The sequence below is a fragment of the Oncorhynchus masou genome, chromosome 32 (assembly GCF_036934945.1).
Source record: "Oncorhynchus masou masou isolate Uvic2021 chromosome 32, UVic_Omas_1.1, whole genome shotgun sequence".
In the NCBI taxonomy this organism is placed as follows: domain Eukaryota; kingdom Metazoa; phylum Chordata; class Actinopteri; order Salmoniformes; family Salmonidae; genus Oncorhynchus; species Oncorhynchus masou.
In genome coordinates, this window is record NC_088243.1 from 37,922,091 (window position 1) to 37,940,715 (window position 18,625).

The window sequence follows — 18,625 nt, forward strand, 5'->3', positions numbered from 1 at the left end:
GACCGGATTATTCACACTCACTGTTGATCTGATGGTTCCAAATGTATCCCAGCATTCCTTGTGTGTGCGTGCACTGGTTTATTCCACAACCTGTAGCCAGGCCCAGTAATTACAGGACTGAGATGAAGGCTCTTTGTTCTCGTGTGTGTGTGTGTTGAGAGAACCCCATGGTTAGTGTAGATGTCCATCTTTCTCTGACTGGCTCTCTTTCTCTCCATAGGATCTCAGAACGATTAGCTATCTGCATGTCCGGCATATCATTAACTGATGCTTCTCGCTCTGTCTCTGTTTCTCTGTCATTCTACATCGATAATGTTATTGGTCATCTTTGAACAAAAGCAGTACTGGCCAAGGACGCAGGCACACACACACACACACACACACACACACACACACACACACACACAGACAGTATAAATCCCAGTGTTTGCCAGGTCCTTATCCAGAGGAAGTCCAGTCCAAGCTGTTAAGGAAAAAGCTCTGAGTGATGTCATTACACAGAGCCTATATCCTGCCCAAGATAAATAGAGATAAAAGTAGTTCAAGTCCTGTAAAAGTTGTGTTGGGGAAAGCGTTCATGGGTGAACTGAATAATAAACAGAGCCATGGCATGAGATAGCCCACTGCTGTATCTGAAACGCAACTGGAAGGCTGTAGGTTTTATCATTCTGTTTGATTTACTATGTATCTGATCAGGATACTGGAAGTCTCTGGTGTATGTTTCAGCTCCTAGCTTTGACTTGATTCTTCACAAAACCACCACCAGGACAAAAAAAATTACAATGATTTCGGGGGTATTTCACAAGATTTAATCTGTAAAATGGTCCTTAGTAGGAAAGATTGTTGACGTCTTTGTGAAATTTTTATCTAAAACCATCATTGAGAAATAGTTCATCATATTCATGACATTGTGGCCTTACCCAGGCCTCCTTTAAGACTTTGCTTTGTAGGTGCTACAAAGCAAACATTGGTCTCATATGAAGTATTACCACTTTCTCTGTGATATGAGTCATATTTTGATTTCTAACCATTTTCTTACATTCATTTATTTATATAAAAATATAAACATGATTTAAAACATAGGAAATGTTTGATTTTGATATGTTTCTATTTTTTGTTTAACATAATATTCTTTATGGGCATATCAAAGTCCCAGGTTGGGGTCTCTGCTACATTTAGAGTTATGATCCAATTTGTAAGCATTACCAACAGAGTGAATGTGAAAATGGATTCAAAATGGTCGTCCTCTGCTGGAAATTTGCAGGACAAACAATGATACAAGTAAAAGGAGGGCTGTGATTGGTTAGATGGCCTACTATGCCAATAGGGCTCCAAGGAGTGGTTCTGTAACTGTGTTCTCAATCTTCATAAACCGTGGTGATATTAAATATTAGCAATATTAATGCGCAACGTAGACGTTCGATTTTCTCCTAATATTGCAAAACAACTCGTATGTTCATGTCGTGCCCATCGGTTATGATTGTTTCAACCTCTGTGTTGAAGCCGTGTTTTTACTGTCAATTTCTGGTTCCAAATTAGCACCAAAAACTACACTAACCATGAGCCACAGAAACAGATCCTGGGTCTGTTCTAACGCACACGACAAGTTCAGTTTGCCTCTGTGACGGTGCTATCACTAGTGCCGTCATATGTTCGTTAACAGATGTCATGGTTTATTTTCGGGACCAAGAGAAGTGTGAAATACATTCTCTATAAAAGGAGCAGTCAGCAGCACAGCAGTGTCGTGTGTATGCGTGTTCGATTCATAGAAAATATAAGTATCCTTATGTTTATAAACATCAGAAGCTTTCTAGTGGTTGTTTTCCGCCTAGTAGAGAAGACTACTGGCATTAGGCTTCACCAAAGCTAGCACAGGCAAAAGGGGAAACCATTACTTATCAGTATCTTTGATGCTACTGTGTACGGTTACTTAGCAAGCTAATTAGAAATTTGAAACAACCGCCATGTTTCAAGAATGCCCAGTGGTCACGTGACTTGTATATGTTCTGGGATTGGACAATACAAATCGCAGTGCTGTGTGGGATGAGTAGTTTGTTTGCCCCCTAATTCTGGCATGTACACGGTCTTGTACACTTGACTTTTTTTTCATAAAGCAGAGTGCTTTTTAATTAAAGTAATTTTTATCTTTTGAATATATGATTCACCCCGTATATATATTTTTTTTAACCTATTCAACATTTGGAACCACAGTAACGAACATGTTGTTGAAATTTGTATGCAAAAAATTGTGGCATGACAGTTCTGGAAGTACTGTATAACCACGGGAAGAGGTGCGTGGCCCTGTTTCTCTGTTTTAAAATGGGCCTAAACTTTAAAACTGGCAGAGATCCCCCCCCTCTGGAACTGTGATATTCCCCTAGAGTATATTATATTCAACAATATATACAAACATTTGTTTTCAATATTCATGTTTATTTTTTTATATGCACAAATAAATGTCAGAAAATTGTTATTCAAGTTAAAATACTACTCGTATCACAGAGAAAGTGGTAAAGCTTCATATGACACCAATGTTTACTTTGTAGCACCTACGGATGAAACATTATGGAGTCTAAAAGGAGGGCCTGGGTAAGGCCACAATGTCATAAATATGCCATGTCTTTTTGTTCCTGGTTTCATGAAGAATCACTCTTATAGACTTCACAGACCATTGAATGTTTTTTACAGTCAAGTCTGTAGTTTTTCATCATTCTCTCCTCTGACTTCCCTTATCTCTCTGCCTGTTATAGAAACAGACCCAGGAAATGCCTGTTGGAAGATTTTAAGTGGTTCTGACCCCCATATATAGTTGTGTGTGTGTTTGTGTGTGTTAGGAGGAGGTTATTAGGGAATAGGGAGGTAAGTATGTTAGCTGCGTCTCAGAGAGCCAAAAACAACTGCAAAGTATTTTAACCATTCTGACAAATGAATGGATAGGAAACACTCAATGTCTTTCATGCTGAGAGGAAGCAGGCCGCTGCCAGCAGTGTGTGTGCGTGCGTGTGTGCAGCCTAGTAATGTGAGCTAAGATTACGTCCTTAATGTCACATTCTCATGCGTCAGAGGCAAAATCATAAGGACCACTCATAATACTTCATGATTAGATTACATATGTTTGGATTGTAGGACCTGCAGCTTTCTGTTGGAATTACTTTACAAAGGGAGAAAATAAAACATGTACACACACACACACACACACACACACACAGGCACACAAGCCTCAGGCACAGACCGACGTAGAAATGCTGAACACAGAACATTGAGCGAGTCATGTTGATTTGACTGGAGCAAGCTATTAACCAGATATACCCAGGGGTCGTGTCTATCCGTTGTCAGACATCGTGCACACACAGTTCAGGAGACTGAGAGATTTGAAGAAATATGTTAAGTAGACACACACACACACACACACACACACACACACACACACACACACACTTACTGCTTGATACATACTGCTGATGAAAGTGTGGTTAGTCATGCCATTCAAATTATGTCTTGGGGGCATATTGTACACCAGTGATTGGTTTCAGTGGATCCTCTTCAGGTTCAGAAACAAAACCTGTGTCTCAAATGCTACCCTATTACCTTTGGTGCACTACTCTGGCCACTTGCCACCCCTAATGTGTCCCAGGTCAAAGGTAGTGTATTATCTAGGACTAGGTTATAGGGTGTCATTTAGGGCAGTGTTTCCCAACTCCGGTCCTCGAGTTACCCCCAACGGCACAGATTCTTCATTTGAAGACGCCATATTTCATGATCTTGGTATCTGAGATAAAGTGCTTTCATTAAGTGTTCACAACTCTTGCCATTTTCCACATTTTGTTGTTTTACAAGTTGGAATTATAATTGTTGTATAAATTATGACAATTTAAATCAATCTAAAGAAAATACTAATGTCAAAGTGGAAGAAAAATTCTAACGTTTGTATAAAAAGAAATGTATGAAAAATACAACACTAATATTTCTCGATTGTACACCTGGAATTGCCCATTATTCTTTTCAAAATTCTTCAAGCTCTGTCAAATTGGGTGTTGATCATTGCCAGACAACCACTTTCAGATATTGCCATAGATTTTCAAACAGATTTGATTGAAAACTGTATTGAAAACTGTAACTCGGCCACAACATTCACCCTTTTCTTGTTAAGCAACTCCAGTGTTGATTTGGCTTCATGTTTTAGGTTATTTTCCAGCTGAAGGGTGAATTAATTTCCCAGTGTCTGGTGGAAAGCAGACTGAAGCAGGTTTTCCTCCAGGATTTTTCCTGTGCTTAGCTCCATTCCATTTCCTCTTTTGTTTGTTTTTATTTTGAAAAACTCCCCAACGATTACAAGCATACACATAACAAGATGCAGCCACCACTATGATTGAAAATATGGAGGTACTCAATAAATATGGTGGTACTCTGCAATATGTAGTATTGGATTTGCCCCAAACATAACACTTTTTTTTATTCAGAACAAAAAGTGAATTGCTTTGGCACATTTTTTGCATTATTACTTTCGTGCCTTGTTGCAAACAGGATGCATGTTTTGGAATATTTATTTATTTTGTATATGATTTCTTCTTTTCACTCTGTAGTTACTCCACAATACTAACCTAAATGACAATGTTTTTGATCCATCCTCAGTTATCTCCTATCACAGCCATTAAACGCAAACTGTTTTAAAATCACCATTGACCTCGTTGTGAAATCATTGAGTGGTTTCCTTCCTCTCTGGCAACTGAGTTAGGAAGGACGCCTTTATCTTTGTAGTGACTGGGTGTATAGATATTCAATAGGTCGCCTTTGCAAGGCATTATTTAGGTTTGCCATAATGCCATAACAAAGGGGTTTAGTACTATTGATGTCTTGAGTCAATAGTATTTCACCCATTTGTTATGGAAAGCCTCAATAAGTTCATGAGAAACATTTGCATAGTTACTTAAGCTTTTATTTTTTTATGAATTTGTAATAATGTCAAACAATTCCACTTTGACATTATAGTGTATGCCAGTGACGACAAATCTCAATTTAAAATTCAGGCTGTACCCCAACAATGTGGAAAAAGTCCAGGGGTGTGACGAATACTTTCTGAAGGCACTCCCCAAATCAACTGTGAGTTAATGTTGTCTCTCTCTTGGTCTACTTCTCCCCTCCCCTGTATCTCTCTCTCTCTCCCACACTCTCTCTCTGTTTCTTTAGGCGTGAAACCCTCCTGAGATGTTCTCAGTGTAAGGTAGCGCGGTATTGTGACGTCACCTGCCAGGTAAGCAGCCCAACTAGAAGTTCTCTCATTTTGTCCATTGCTGTTTCCACTCATTCAAGTACCTAAAGACAGGGAAGATGGACGTGAAAGAAATAACCCTATTGTAGGGGAACAATAGACCTAGGGATGTGTGTGTGTGTGTGTGTGTGTGTGTGTGTGTGGTGTGTGCAGTGTAACATCTGAGACTGACCTAATTCCTACATCAGCACATGATGTCACCTAATGAAATTAATGACACAATGCTCTCCACTGCTGCTCCCCATATAAACTGGTTTCATTACACAACAGGTGTGCATTTGTGACAAATGTGTGTGCTCATCTATCTCATCCTTCTGGGCAGTGTTTCCCCTAGAGTATTTCCAGGCATGGTGCAAAGCAACATCCAGCCTCTGTTGCACCAAAATTGAAATCAACAGAAGTCTTGTATAGTGCAAACACTGCTTCTGTGTAAATGAGAATCTGACATGCACAGATCTCAAGCCAACACGGTATATTCACCCTTTAGCCATCTTTCTTTCACATCGACGCTAACCTTTACTTTTAAGGTCACTTTATTGGTCAATTGCACACGAGGTCCTATCAAAATTTGACTTGTGCTTTTTATCCCCCCAACTGTGACCTTATACTGATAGGGTAACCCCTAACCCTAGTGTAGCCTCCTCCGCTCCTCTCTGATATGACATGTCACCATTCACCTCTGATTTCCCGCTAACAAACGCCTCTGACTTCCCAACCCACTCACTCGCACACGCATGCACGCACACAGCCAAACACACATGCACACGCATGCACATCTGCCTGTGTGTGTTTTGTAAAGTGCACACAATTTTTCCCCTCTCTTCCACTTCACGTTGCCTTAACTTTTATTTTCAAGAATTCATTCCCTTCAGTTTTTTTCCAATTCTCTCGACGCCTTTTCAGTTTGTACTGGTCCTATTCCTATATCTTTTCTACCCATATGAACACAAATAAAATATTTTTTAAATTGTGTTTTCTCTCTAGAAACAGGCATGGTCGGACCATAAGAGGGAGTGTAAATGTCTCCGCAGCCTCCATCCCAGAATCCCCACTGACTCTGTCCGTCTGGCAGCCAGGATCATCTTTAGATTGGTACGCCTCCCCTGACTCGCTCAACGATTGGTTCAATGTCCTGAATTGACTGGTCAATCCGTTTTTCAATCCAGTCATTTCAGGAAGTGACTTGAAACTCATTTCAGAAGTTGAAAAATCCTCACAGAAAATGAAGATGGATTTGAGCCCAACCCTTTACTAAGGGTTAAGAGACCTGGATGAGAGAGGTTGTTTCGTTTTTAGACGGTTCTCGTGATAAATAATTGATCTCGTTTAGTTTTACACTTCTTCCTCTCTTACCATTTTCTTCTTTTGTTTTTCCACCACTTCTACCTCCTACATCTCTCTCCCTCCTCCCCCTCTCTCTCTCTCCCTCTCCTCTTCCTTTAGTTGAGTCCATCGCAGACTTCTCCAGGGCTGTGTTCTTTAGAGGAGCATGAGTCACGTAAGTCTCTCCCACCTCCCCTACAAAAGTGACTTTCAATACTTTGTTTTGCCTTTCTCTTCTAATAAAACAACATATATATATATATATATATACACGTGGAAATGTCGAGTCAATCACAATCTCCTCCACAGTTCTTTACATCTATCATTTTCAAACATCAACTCAGACAGCCGGAGAAGTCCTTTCTAGCCTGGCCAGGGTGGGACATGGCATGGCCGTGCATCTGCAGGTGGTGTTTACATGTTGTCCCCAGGTCTCAGATTAAGTACACAACGTCAGCTACAGGACCAGGTGTTGGTTAGACGTGACGGACAAAGTGGGGACAGTATTAGACACAGGGACATTGTCAGACATATTGGGGACATCATACCTAGTTGAGACGGTACCAGACACAGTTTCAGTCATAATTTGGTCAGTGTAAGACATAATTGGGACATTGGAACAATACGTCAACATGATCAGTCTCAATACAACACCATACATTTACAATTATACATTAGAACAAATGCAATTCAAAAGCAACAGATACAATTGCACATCCGTCAACACAAGTGCAGTTACAGTGCATTCGGAAGGTATTCAGACCCCTTCCCTTTTTCCACATTTAGTTTCGTTACAGCCTTATTCTAAAATGTATTAAATACATGTTTTTCCTCATCCATCTACACACAATACCCCATAATGACAAAGCGAAAACAGGTTTTTAGAAATGTTTGCAAATGTATTACAAATACAAACAAATACCATATTTACGTAAGTATTCAGACCCTTTGCGATGAGACTCGAGCTCAAGTGCTTACAGTGCATGTCAGAGCAAAAACCAAGCCATGAGGTCAAAGGAATTGTCTGTAGAGCTCCGAGACAGGATTGTGTTGAGGCACAGATCTGGGTAAGGGTAATAAAACATTTCTACAGCATTGAAGATCCCCAAGAACACAGTGGCCTCCATCATTCTTAAATGGAAGAAGTTTGGAACCACCAAAACTCTTTCTGAGCTGGCCGCCCGGCCAAACTACCAATCGGGAGAGAGGGCCTTGGTCAGGGAGGTGACAACCATCTCTGCAGCACTCCACCAGTCAGGCCTTTATGGTAGAGTGGACAGACAGAAGCCACTCCTCAGTAAAAGGCACATGACAGCCCGCTTGGAGTTTGCCAAAAGGCACCTAAAGGAACCAGTACATGAGAAACAATATTGTCTGGTCTGATGAAACCAAGATTGAACTCTTTGGCCTGAATGCCAAGCGTCATGTCTGGAGGAAAACTGGCACGTGAAGCATGGTGGTGGCAGCATCATGCTGTGGGGATGATTTTCAGCGGCAGGGACTGGGAGACTACAGGACAACAACCTGTTGACAACAACCCTAAGCACACAGCCAGACTTGAACTTGATCGAACATCTCTGGAAAGACCTGAAAATGGCTGTGCAGCAATGCTCCCCATCCAACCTGACGGAGCTTGAGAGGAACTGCAGAGAAGAATGGGAGAAACACCCACCAAATACAGGTGTGCCAAGCTTGTAGCGTCATACCCAAGAAGACTCGAGGCCGTAATCGCTGAAAAAAATGCATCAACAAAATATCAGAGTAAATGGTCTGAATACTTTTGGAAATGTGATATTTCAGTTTTGTATTTGTAATACATTTCTACAACCCTGTTTTTGCTTTGACATTATTGTGTGCAGATTGATGAGTGAAAAAAACAATTTAATCAGTTGTAGATGATATGGCTGTAATGTAACTAAATATGGAATAAGTCAAGGGGTCTGATTACTTTTCCCGAAAGCACTTCAAGCATTTTCAGTAATGTCACGGTGGCGGAGAGCACCCACACAGCAATGGAGAGTCAGTTGGATTTCCTAATGGAGCGATTTACTCTGGTACCACAGCGCTTTCATCACATATCTCTCCAGGGGGATGCACATCATCAAGAAAATGTTGACAAAGAATAAGAGAAAGAAATGTACGTAGAACGTTTGAGTAAATCCTAACGGTTGTCCCCTGGTTAGGAAATGCACAGCCCTGATTGAAGACCTAGACGGGATCTGAGATGAGAAGATGGATGACAAATATAACAGGAGCCACGTTAGCAGCTCCGACGTAACAGAGTACAGCTAGCCACATAGATAGCACAGTACAATATGAAATCAATGGTCGCTTCGAAAACTCTTTGAGTGACTATTCATGTTCAGGAGATCTTAAATATTCCAGATTTGTTTTCTCCAGCACAGGATACCATATCTGAGGAAATGTAAATGAGTCATGGAACGTATCGTATGACACATGCTCTATTCCTATTTTAGAGTTCAAGTTTATGAGAAGTTCCTAGTGTCATTTGTGTCGTGCATCTTGTCTTCTATGTAGAATCTCATGTGATATCCATAGCTGAAGTACATTTCACGTAGGTCTGATTTTACGTGTGTTCTGTGTATTAAACTGTGATTAACGGACTTGCAGCTCGTCAGTTTGGGTTGTTGATCGTCTCACGTGTATATCCTATATTCTTTGTGTATTTTATGTTTTCAAGTGTTCCAAAATATATGAGCGTTCAATTGTTTTATCCCAGACTGTAGAGTTTACAGTAGACTGGTGAGCCACGTATATTGATTTACCCACCACAAACAACACTGTAGCAGGGACTTAAACGTCACTAAACAGAAACCTGTTAGACCGGGGTTTCCCAACCCTGGTCCTTGAGAACCCCCAACAGCACTCATTTTTGTTGGAGCCTCTGACAAACTCACCTGATTCAACTTATTGGGGGCTTGATGATTAGTGTACAAGTTGAATCAGGTGTGCTTGTCTGGGGGCTCCAATAAAAATGTGTGCTGTTGGGGGTACTGGAGGACTGGAGTTGGACCATAGAGAATAGACAACAGACATTTTGATCGTTTCTGATGTGGTGATTGATTGTATTTATTTTACATTACTTCATTCTTTTCATGATAGTAAGGCCCGCATAAGTATAAACATTTTGTAATATACTTCAACTCATTACTATAGCACGAAATATTGATCTGCCCAATACATTGATCTTTTCATGATATACTGTTGACACCATTCTGAATCAGGTCATATTTATTTCTGTAAATCAAGGGTCATTTGTAGTAGTTACTTATAGGATAGCCAATGTTGTGCGCACCTCTCTTTTCTCTGTCTCTCTCTGTGTGGATCGTTACCGGTCTTCCTCTCGGCAACAAATATAGCGTAGATTTCTTTTTTTTTCTTCATACTTCCATGTTGATTACTTAGCAGGAAATATGAATAATGCGAAAAGAAAGAACGACCGTGTCACTGTGCTCGTGAGGCTCCACTGACCGCTCTTTCTCCTATACAGACCTGTGTGATATGGGAGAGGAGAGGAGGGAGGGTCTGTCTCAGCTGAGCTCCATGCTCCAGCTCTACATCCAACAGGAAGTCCCCAACATCATGCAGGAACTACCTGCCGTGGACCCCCTCAGCCTGCTGGCCAAGGTAGATCACTGCAACTGTGTGTTTGTGTGTGGCTTGCATGCATGCGAGACAGACAGACATAGAACGATGTGTTGTCCCAATGATGTGAAACGAGATGGAGTAGTGAAGAGGCAGGGCCCACACTATAGTACCCAGTCTCTCTCACTGCAGCCTGTTTCTCTGCGCTGTTGGTGGGCTGGTCATACCTTCACATATGTCTAAAAGATTCCCAGCAGGCCTGATGTGTAAATGGTGTGTGTTTGTAGACAGTAAAAGTGTGTTGTTCCTGGTATTCCTGATGATCTCAATGTGTTTCTCAGCATGAAACCGGACCTCACTCCTCCCAGGTCTTCAACCTGCAGCTGCTTTCCACTCATGTACTTCTCTAGGCTGTTTCTGTCTCTTAATCAGGTGTGTGTGTGTCGCATGAGTATTCGTTTGTGTGTGAGATGAACTGTTATAAAAAGCAACAGCTGTTTTACATTACATGGCTAGCTAGCCTTTTGGGCCCATCTCTGTCTTTATAAACCATCTCACACCAAGACCTGGTTCTGATAACCATCACAGTTCAAATAGCAAACATACACGTGTGTGTGTGTGTGCGTCACTCGTGTGTCAGAGAGAGACAGATGCTCTCTAAAGTGAATCCTTCTGGGGAACTCCACATCTACATAATGCAAATCAGTCCAACTTCAGTCCAGAGAAGGTGAGTTAAGGGGAGAGAGGAAGGGGGTGGGGTGGACAGACGGGGATGGACCGACGGACAATGAGACAGTCAGACGGCTGGACTGACAGGCAGACAAAAATAGCTGAATGGCATTTTTAATATCAGACAGAATTCACACTGCCCCTGGGATAACACACATACACACAAACACACACACATAGCTAGTCCCTTGGAAAGAAGGGCTCTCTTTAGAGATGAATGGGATGTGTTTCACTTTAATAAAATAAAAATGTCATGCGAATTGAGGCTGTTCTGAGAGCAAAAGGGGGTAACAAACGCTATTAGGAAGGTGTTCCTAATGTTTTGTACACTCAGTGGCCAGTTTATTAGGTACATCTAGGACCGGGTCAGAACCCCTTTTGCCTCCAGAACAGACTGAATTATTTGGGGCATGGAAACATTGCTCAATTGGTATCAAGGAGTCTAACGGGTAACAGGAAACCATTCCCCACTGCCTTCAGCCTGTACCGTTGAGACCAGGCAGGATGGGGCCATGGGCCCAAACCCTGATTCTGCCATCAGCATGACCCAACTGGAATCGGGATTCGTCGGAGAAGGCAATGTTTTTCCACTCCTCAATTGTCCAGTGTTGTTGAACTGCCCACTGGAGCTGCTTCTTGTCTTTAGCTGATAGGAGTGGAACCCGGTGTGGTCGTCTGCTGCAATAGCCCGTCCGCGGGCACGAGTTGTGTGTTCCGAGATGCCGTTCTGCACACCACTGTTTTTATTGTGTTGTTATTTGCCTGTTTGTGGCCCGCCTGTTAGCTTGCATGATTCTTGCAATTCTCCTTTTTTACCTTTCATCAATGAGCTGTTTTCGCCCACAGGACTGCTGCTGACTGGATGTTTTTTGTTTGTCGCACCATTCTCGGTAAACCATAGATACTGTCGTGCTCAAAGCCGCTTAGGTCACTCATTTGGACAATTCTATCGTTCAATCGAACAGTAACTGAATGCCTTGATGCCTGTCAGCCTGTTTTAACCATTTTCATGAACGGGGTGGTGTACCTAATAAACAGTCCACTAAGTATGATAAAAAATAGAATATTACTAACACAGTAATTTGATTAATAAAATGTTTAATCAATCGTCTTCCTCAAATGGTCCGGAGAATGAAGGAAATGATGATGCACTCTTTGCGAGAGGGAGGGAATCTGATTTGATTGGTCCTCAACTCAAGGCTCAGACTCTTATTTTTAGGATAAAGTAAAGTTAGCCTGCCCCAGAGCAGGTTACATTACCATAGAAATTTACCTGGAAATTTACCTGGTGTCGTGACTTTACATTCATTAATTATTTAATCCACTAACGATGTTTAATTGTTGTACAATTTAAATTAATTATGTAACACTTAACTTATTAGGATTTGGGGCACCACGGAAGAGGTTGTTTTAAAGAGTCACCATCTAAAGTAAACTCTAAGTTATATCTATTACATCGATAAACAGTCATCTTATAAATCTTATCATATCCTCATTCTCATAGTAAAAGCCACATGCATCTGCAAAAACCACAGCCTTGCTCATAATTCAGTACTGCAACAATTGGTTTTAATTATTTATTTACTAGCTAACTAAATAATAACACAGAATAAACATACAACCTTTACATGAGACAAAGGTCCCTAGCGGACTGACACAATATGGCATTTTACCCAACGGCATGGGGAGTGAGAAAGGGACACTTATCGTGGATACATTCTGTAACTATTTTCACACTCATATAGTTTGCACACAAACCGCCGCCTGTTCGAAATAAGAAATCAGAAATGTATTTACACGTGGGTGCTCTTGTCCGTTGTGTAGTCCTGAACATAACTACAGAGTTCACTCTTCCATTTGCTCCTGAAGCTGCATATTTGAAGATAAGCGAGTCGTGATGATAGTTCCAGTGCGGTGAGGAGAGTAGTGTACTGCGGTGATTTGGGACTCGTAGTAGGATGGGATGGTTTGAAGAGTTTGAGATATTTGACTCCTCGTGTTGATAGTCAGGATTTAGACCACTTCAGACGTGGCCTGCAGCTCCCCATCTTTCCTGTTCTAAAGAAAGGTGAGTTTATTTCTTCACCTCGTGTTGAAGTTCAACTTTCCAACCATTTCAGACATGTAGCTATTGCTCCACGCTTTTCTGGTCTAAAGTTAATTTTGTTACCAAGGCTTTTTATGCACACTGGGGACGTCTCCTTCCGTCTAACGCGTTTTCTGACCTCACTCGGGGCGTGGCTACTTAATGTGCAAAGGATATGATTAGAAGTTCTCTTATTACTCCTAAAATCACATTAATATCATAACAAAAGTTATTCATCATTTTTCATATCCTATGCACAATGCATTGGATGGAAACTTGACAGGTAAAGGGGGTTATCCTTTTCAATTTAGTATTTTTTCCATACAGTTTTTAATGACATCACAAAATTAAAAAATAATGTGACATCTGTTTTCTCCCCACTGACCATTCAGAACATTCTTTGTTAGAATTATTGTTCCATTATCTACTTTTTTGGACATTATAGTTTTGGGTGGGCAAAAGGCTGGAGACAAGACATTCCTTTAGGCAATATCAGAGCGTAGAGCGAGAGTCCTCTTAATTACGACCGGGTGAGGTGTCAAAAGGTCTGTTTACTGTCAGCCATTGCAAAACTGATCTGACCCAATGTGATCCTCACAGGACAGCCATGATATTGGCTAAAAGGTGATCCACTTTTGTGTCAACGGTTATTCCCGAGTTGAACTCAGAATTTACCAAAGCTAGCTTGTCAAACTCCTCTATCCCGTGTCGTAGTACGCCCCTCTGATTTGTAAAGAGTATATTTTTGTACACAGTTAGTGTGTTCCTGGTATTCCTGATCTCTTTGTGTTTCTCAGCATGAAACCGGAACTCACTCCTCCCAGGTCTTCAACTTGCAGCTGCTCTCCACTCATGTACTTCTCTAGTCAGGCCTAGGTGTGTGTGTGTGTGTGTGTGTAATGTATCTATTTTTTGTTGTGTGTGAGCGAACGCATTTAAATGAATGTCTTGTTTAAATTGTTTATTTACAGTTGCGTGATTTGTTAGAATTTTGTGTGTTATCCCAGACTACAATTGGAACCAGAGAGGGGGTTAGTTAAGGTGATGGTCTTGTCAGGGACGCACAAACAACTGTTGTGTGAATGTACATTTGTGTGTTTTTATTAGGTTGTGTGTGAGATGAACTGTTATAAAAAGCAACAGCTGTTTAACATTACATGGCTAGCTAGCCTTCTGGGCCCATCTCTGTCTTTATAAACCATCTCACACCAAGACCTGGTTCTGATAACCATCACTGTTCAAATAGCAAACATACACACGTATGTGTGTCAGAGAGAGACAAAGACGCTCTCTACAGTGAGTCCTTCTGTGGAACTCCACATCCTATAGTGCATAATGCAAAAGGGAGAGCGGTACAGACCGACAGGCGGACAAAACAGGTCTGATTAGGCTGAGGCATCATGGAAGGAAGGTATAATCTCCATTACAAATGAGTGAGTGGGCTGTTTCTCCACTTAGTGTAGTCTCTTCCCCGAACGAATAGTTCAATATCAAACAGGATTCACACCGGCCCTGGGGTAACACATGCACACACTCTGGGATAAGTGTGTGTTTTGTGTGTGTTTTCACTGTTATTGTATTTATTTATTCGTTATTAAGTCAAAATTATCCTCGGCCTTGACTGGTGTGGAGGAGGAATTCCCAATTAGTGTGGGATAGAAAAAGTGTCTGTGGAGATGAGAACTGGAAAACCCTGACTTTTAAACAGGAATGCTCCGATGGGACCGATGGTAACATTCCGAGGGAGGAAAAGAGCGATGGAGAGAGGGGTATCGACTCGTTTAATTAAAGTTGCGGAGCGAGGGTTGGTTGTCACCCTGGAGAAAGGGAGCGGGAGAGAGGGAGATTGTGTGTGAGAGAGTTATTGAAACAGAATACTCCTCATGCATTCATGAGCACAGATAGAATATATTCTTCTGTAAGGTTCTGTTACTGTTGGAATCTTTCAGCTCTTGTTTGACTTGCTTGGTTTCTTTTAGTTTCTGAAGAATGACTGAGTAAATTACCCTATGCAATGGGGTGCTGACTGGATGAACATACAGCTCAGACTTATTTTGGTTTTGGTCAATAACTGATATCTCATACTTGGCGAGGGTGAATCAGAGGGATGGAGAGAGCGACGAAGTGGCAGACAGAAAATCGCAGGTCTGTATCCATCTACCCCGGGAGAAAAAGAGAGCTGGAGAGTCGGGGAGAGAGACCACCCACTCGTGTGTGTGTGTGTGTGTGTGTGTGTGTGTGTGTGTGCGTGTGGTGTCTGGCCTTTTGCACTTTGCCCTTTGAACATACGTGTGACATATGTTGGCATCAGGTCTGAGACACTCCTCCTCATCACTCACTCCCTTTCACTTTTTCCTCCTTTCATCTCTCTCTTCCTCCAGGCTGAATATTGCCTTTGGTCATTCAATAATAATATTGTGTGTGTGGGTGTGGCTGCCTGAGGGAGGGCCAGTGCAGACACACTCATAATTACCCTTGAGGTCATTGAGGTCAATGGCCATACGGCAGACCACCAAAAATCATATAATGGTATAGACACATAGCACACAGAGTATTCCTGATAATTCCATTATGGGAACGTGGAGTTGACAGTGGGAGAGAACCACAGCACCTGGGAATGATGGCTGTTTTTTTATTTATTTATTTCACCTTTATTTAACCAGGTAGGCAAGTTGAGAACAAGTTCTCATTTACAATTGTGACCTGGCCAAGATAAAGCAAAGCAGTTCGACACATACAACGATACAGAGTTACACATGGAGTAAAACAAACATACAGTCAATAATACAGTATAATCAAGTCTATATACGATGTGAGCAAATGAGGTGAGATAAGGGAGGTAAAGGCAAAAAAAGGCCAATGGTGGCAAAGTAAATACAATATAGCAAGTAAAACACTGGAATGGTAGATTTGCAATGGAAGAATGTGCAAAGTAGAAATAAAAATAATGGGGTGCAAAGGAGCAAAACAAATAAATAAATTAAATACAGTAGGGAAAGAGGTAGTTGTTTGGGTTAAAACATAGGTGGGCTATGTACAGGTGCAGTAATCTGTGAGCTGCTCTGACAGTTGGTGCTTAAAGCTAGTGAGGAAGATAAGTGTTTCCCGTTTCAGTGCTTTTTGTAGTTCGTTCCAGTCATTGGCAGCAGAGAACTGGAAGGAGAGGCGGCCAAAGAAAGAATTGGTTTTGGGGGTGACGAGAGATATACCTGCTGGAGCGTGTGCTACAGGTGGGAGATGCTATGGTGACCAGCGAGCTGAGATAAGGGGGGACTTTACCTAGCAGGGTCTTGTAGATGACATGGAGCCAGTGGGTTTGGCGACGAGTATGAAGCGAAGGCCAGCCAACGAGAGCGTACAGGTCGCAATGGTGGGTAGTATATGGGGCTTTGGTGACAAAACGGATTGCACTGTGATAGACTGCATCCAATTTGTTGAGTAGGGTATTGGAGGCTATTTTGTAAGGTAGGATTGGTAGGATGGTCAGTTTTACAAGGGTTTGTTTGGCAGCATGAGTGAAGGATGCTTTGTTGCGAAATAGGAAGCCAATTCTAGATTTAACTTTGGATTGGAGATATTTGATATGGGTCTGGAAGGAGAGTTTACAGTCTAACCAGACACCTAAGTATTTGTAGTTGTCCACGTATTCTAAATCAGAGCCGTCCAGAGTAGTGATGTTGGACAGGCGGGTAGGTGCGGGTAGCGATCGGTTGAAGAGCATGCATTTAGTTTTACTTGTATTTAAGAGCAATTGGAGGCCACGGAAGGAGAGTTGTATGGCATTGAAGCTTGCCTGGAGGGTTGTTAACACAGTGTCCAAAGAAGGGCCAGAAGTATACAGAATGGTGTCGTCTGCGTAGAGGTGGATCAGAGACTCACCAGCAGAAAGAGCGACCTCATTGATGTATACAGAGAAGAGAGTCGGTCCAAGAATTTAACCCTGTGGCACCCCCATAGAGACTGCCAAAGGTCCGGACAGCAGACCCTCCGATTTGACACACTGAACTCTATCAGAGAAGTAGTTGGTGAACCAGGCGAGGCAATCATTTGAGAAACCAAGGCTGTCGAGTCTGCCGATGAGGATGTGGTGATTGACAGAGTCGAAAGCCTTGACCAGATCAATCAATACGGCTGCACAGTAATGTTTCTTATCGATGGCGGTTAAGATATCGTTTAGGACCTTGAGCGTGGCTGAGGTGCACCCATGACCAGCTCTGAAACCAGATTGCATAGCAGAGAAGGTATGGTGAGATTCGAAATGGTCGGTAATCTGTTTGTTGACTTTGCTTTCGAAGACCTTAGAAAGGCATGGTAGGATAGATATAGGCCTGTAGCAGTTTGGGTCAAGAGTGTCCCCCCCCTTTGAAGAGGGGGATGACCGCAGCTGCTTTCCAATCTTTGGGAATCTCAGACGACACGAAAGAGAGGTTGAACAGGCTAGTAATAGGGGTGGCAACAATTTCGGCAGATAATTATAGAAAGAAAGGGTACAGATTGTCTAGCCCGGCTGATTTGTAGGGGTCCAGATTTTGCAGCTCTTTCAGAACATCAGCTGAACGGATTTGGGAGAAGGGGAAATGGGGAAGGCTTGGGCGAGTTGCTGTGGGGGGTGCAGTGCTGTTGACCGGGGTAGGAGTAGCCAGGTGGAAAGCATGGCCAGCTGTAGAAAAATGCTTATTGAAATTCTCAATTATGGTGGATTTATCAGTGGTGACAGTGTTTCCTATCTTCAGTGCAGTGGGCAGCTGGGAGGAGGTGTTCTTATTCTCCATGGACTTTACAGTGTCCCAGAACTTTTTTGAGTTAGTGTTGCAGGAAGCAAATTTCTGCTTGAAAAAGTTAGCCTTGGCTTTTCTAACTGCCTGTGTATAATGGTTTCTAGCTTCCCTGAACAGCTGTATATCACGGGGGCTGTTCGATGCTAATGCAGAACGCCATAGGATGTTTTTGTGTTGGTTAAGGGCAGTCAGGTCTGGGGAGAACCAAAGGCTATATCTGTTCCTGGTTCTAAATTTCTTGAATGGGGCATGTTTATTTAAGATGGTTAGGAAGGCATTTAACCTGTTGCGTCGCGCAATCCCGGACCCGGGATTCTATTTATAGCCTCAAGCTCATTAGCATAACGCAACGTTAACTATTCATGAAAATTGCAAATGAAATGAAATAAATATATTTGCTCTCAAGCTTAGACTTTTGTTGACAACACTGTCATCTCAGATTTTCAAAATATGCTTTTCAACCATAGCTAAACAAGCATTTGTGTAAGAGTATTGATTGCTAACATAGCTATAAGCCTAGAATTCAGCCAGCAACATTTTCACAAAAACAAGAAAATCATTCAAATAAAATCATTTACCTTTGAAGAACTTCAGATGTTTTCAATGAGGAGACTCTGTTAGATAGCAAATGTTCAGTTTTTCAAAAAAATATTATTTGTGTAGAACAAATCGCTCCGTTTTGTTCTCGTTTGGCTATGAAAAAAACCTGTATACAGTTATAGCCTCAAGCTCATTAGCATAATGTAACGTTAACGTTAATGAAAATAATGCGCCTGCTCTCAAGCTTAGCCTTTTCTTAACAACACTGTCATCTCAGATTTTCAAAATATGCTT

The 18,625-nt window shown here is 41.8% G+C and overlaps 1 protein-coding gene across 1 annotated transcript in view; it reads left to right on the forward strand.

Annotated features, from left to right (window-relative positions):
- Positions 1 to 18,625, forward strand: part of smyd3 (SET and MYND domain containing 3) — a 196,650-nt gene that overhangs the window by 12,707 nt on the left and 165,318 nt on the right. Inside the window, exons 2-5 of the mRNA XM_064954069.1 lie at positions 5,188 to 5,251; positions 6,254 to 6,361; positions 6,713 to 6,767; positions 10,104 to 10,240. Of these exons, the coding sequence (XP_064810141.1) occupies positions 5,188 to 5,251; positions 6,254 to 6,361; positions 6,713 to 6,767; positions 10,104 to 10,240 (364 nt within the window). The remainder of the gene's footprint in view (positions 1 to 5,187; positions 5,252 to 6,253; positions 6,362 to 6,712; positions 6,768 to 10,103; positions 10,241 to 18,625) is intronic.